We start from the raw sequence: 1,981 nt of genomic DNA, 5'->3' as shown, positions 1-1,981 counted from the left end.
CCATCCTTCGGCAATGGTTTTGGTGGTCCAGAATATTTGCAATTGTACCTTTTATCCCCAGATGCAATTCCACATTCTCCATACCAAACACAGGATTGTGAAAACACCTACAGAAAGTCAGCACAAAACTCCATGTCACCAGGGTCTCAACAGCAAAACAAATTTCAACAACAAAAATCACCCACTCAAGTATAATCACAGATCCCCTCCAATGAGACCTGCAAAATGAAGAAACAGCAACAGGCACTTCTTAGTTTAACACTATGAAAAATAATTAAAATAGACCAGATACCTATTTATCAAGTCAGTGAAACAGATAATGGAAATTACTTATATAATTTCTATTTCCTGCTTGTTTGTTTGTTGATAACAAGCTATAGTTCTGCATAAGAAACACTCAGGGCCTGGTACAGTGGCTCATGCCTGTAATCCCAGCACTCTAGGAGGTTGGGGCGGGGGATGGTGCTTGAGCTCAGGAGTTCAAGACCAGCCTGAGCAAGCACGAGAATCCATCTCTAAAAAAGTAGCTTGTAGTTCCAGCTACTAGGGAAGCAAGAGGATTGCTTGAGCCCAAGATTTTGAGGTTGCTGTAAGCTGCAATGCCACAGCACTCTACCAAGGGCAACAGAGAGCCTCTATCTAAAAAAAAAAAAAAAAAGAAAGAAAAGAAAGTAAGAAAGAAAGAAACACTAAGAATCACAGTGTAGAGGGGAGAAAAACCATGTGACTTAGCAATTATGAAAGCACCAGTTTTGCTCAACTGCACAAGAACTATAAAAGCTCCATCTACACAATGAAAGAGTATTTCCACATACAGTAACACCTGTGTAAGTTGACTACCTGAAGGTCTGTAACTAACTGGTCAACATACATGGGGGTCAATATAAGGAACTAGGCCCACTGATACGTACTGACACGTACATGTGGTACATGGTCTCTGAAAATTACGTCGACTTAAGGAGGTGGCCAGCTGTGGAGGTTCTACTGTATTTAGGTTAATTGGTAGCAGTACATCATGAGTAATATGAAGAACAAAACCGTAAACACCAATCACCCCATTTAAGAGAAAGGAGCAGTAATGAACACCTTGTCCTTGAGAATTTAAGAAGAAAGCAAGGAATGTGCTAACTTTAAGGAAAATCACTGAATCAATCTGAAAAGAAAATATAAAAATCTCTTATGTAAAGATTTCTCAAGAGCTACTCATATTCCCCATGTGAGAGTCACAAGGCTGTCAGAAAATTCAGAAGGCGGAGGCCACTGTGATTCATCAAATCAGTGTCCTGCATCAGAAGGCACTGCCTCCAAAGCCCCGGAGGGCCCAGTGAGCCACCCGTGTGTCCCACAGGGCAACAGAAGATACCAAGAAGCAACCACGAGCTCCAAGATACCTGGTGGAAAAGCCATTAAAAAAAACCCTGAACTGAAGCCAAAGCATAAATTCTCTCCAGTGACAGTGACACATGACCCACACACAAAGAGTGTTGGTCGCCAGTGTCAAGATACAAATCCCACAACAGTCCCTGCAGACCTAAAACACGAAAGGAAAAATAAGCTGAAGGTTGGGGTGTGTATGTGTGGGGGAATTCAAGATCCATGTAACTTGTTTCTAAATTCATTCTTCAGATGTTCAAAAACAAAAAGTTATGACTTACCCCCTCTCCTGACTCTTTAAAAGTCATATGTTCAGGCCACAAGGGAGGGAAATCATAGAAATGAGGAAGTGACAAGATTTCAACAAAGACACATACCAATCCTTTGGAAAGAAGTTGTGAAACTCCATCACTATTTTTTTTGTGTGTGTGTGAGACAGAGTTTGACTTTGTTGCCTCTACTAGAGTGCCCTGGTGTCATAGCTTATAGCAACCTCTAACTCTTCGGCTCAAACGATTCCCTTGCCTCAGCCTCCCAAGTAGCTGGGACTACAGGCACCTGCCACAATGCCCTGCTATTTTTAGAGATGAGGTCTCGCTCTAGCTCA

The 1,981-nt window shown here is 41.9% G+C and overlaps 1 protein-coding gene across 1 annotated transcript in view; it reads right to left on the bottom strand.

Moving 5' to 3' along the window:
• NPC1 (NPC intracellular cholesterol transporter 1) overlaps positions 1-1,981 on the bottom strand; it is a 51,594-nt gene that overhangs the window by 41,033 nt on the left and 8,580 nt on the right. The window contains exon 2 of the mRNA XM_012802017.2: positions 1-107. Within this exon, the coding sequence (XP_012657471.1) occupies positions 1-107 (107 nt within the window). The remainder of the gene's footprint in view (positions 108-1,981) is intronic.

The sequence above is a fragment of the Otolemur garnettii genome, unplaced genomic scaffold, assembly GCF_000181295.1.
Source record: "Otolemur garnettii isolate 467f Iridium unplaced genomic scaffold, OtoGar3 scaffold00012, whole genome shotgun sequence".
NCBI lineage: Eukaryota > Metazoa > Chordata > Mammalia > Primates > Galagidae > Otolemur > Otolemur garnettii.
The sequence above is the reverse complement of the archived record's forward strand: the minus strand, read 5'-3'. Positions and strand labels throughout refer to the sequence as shown.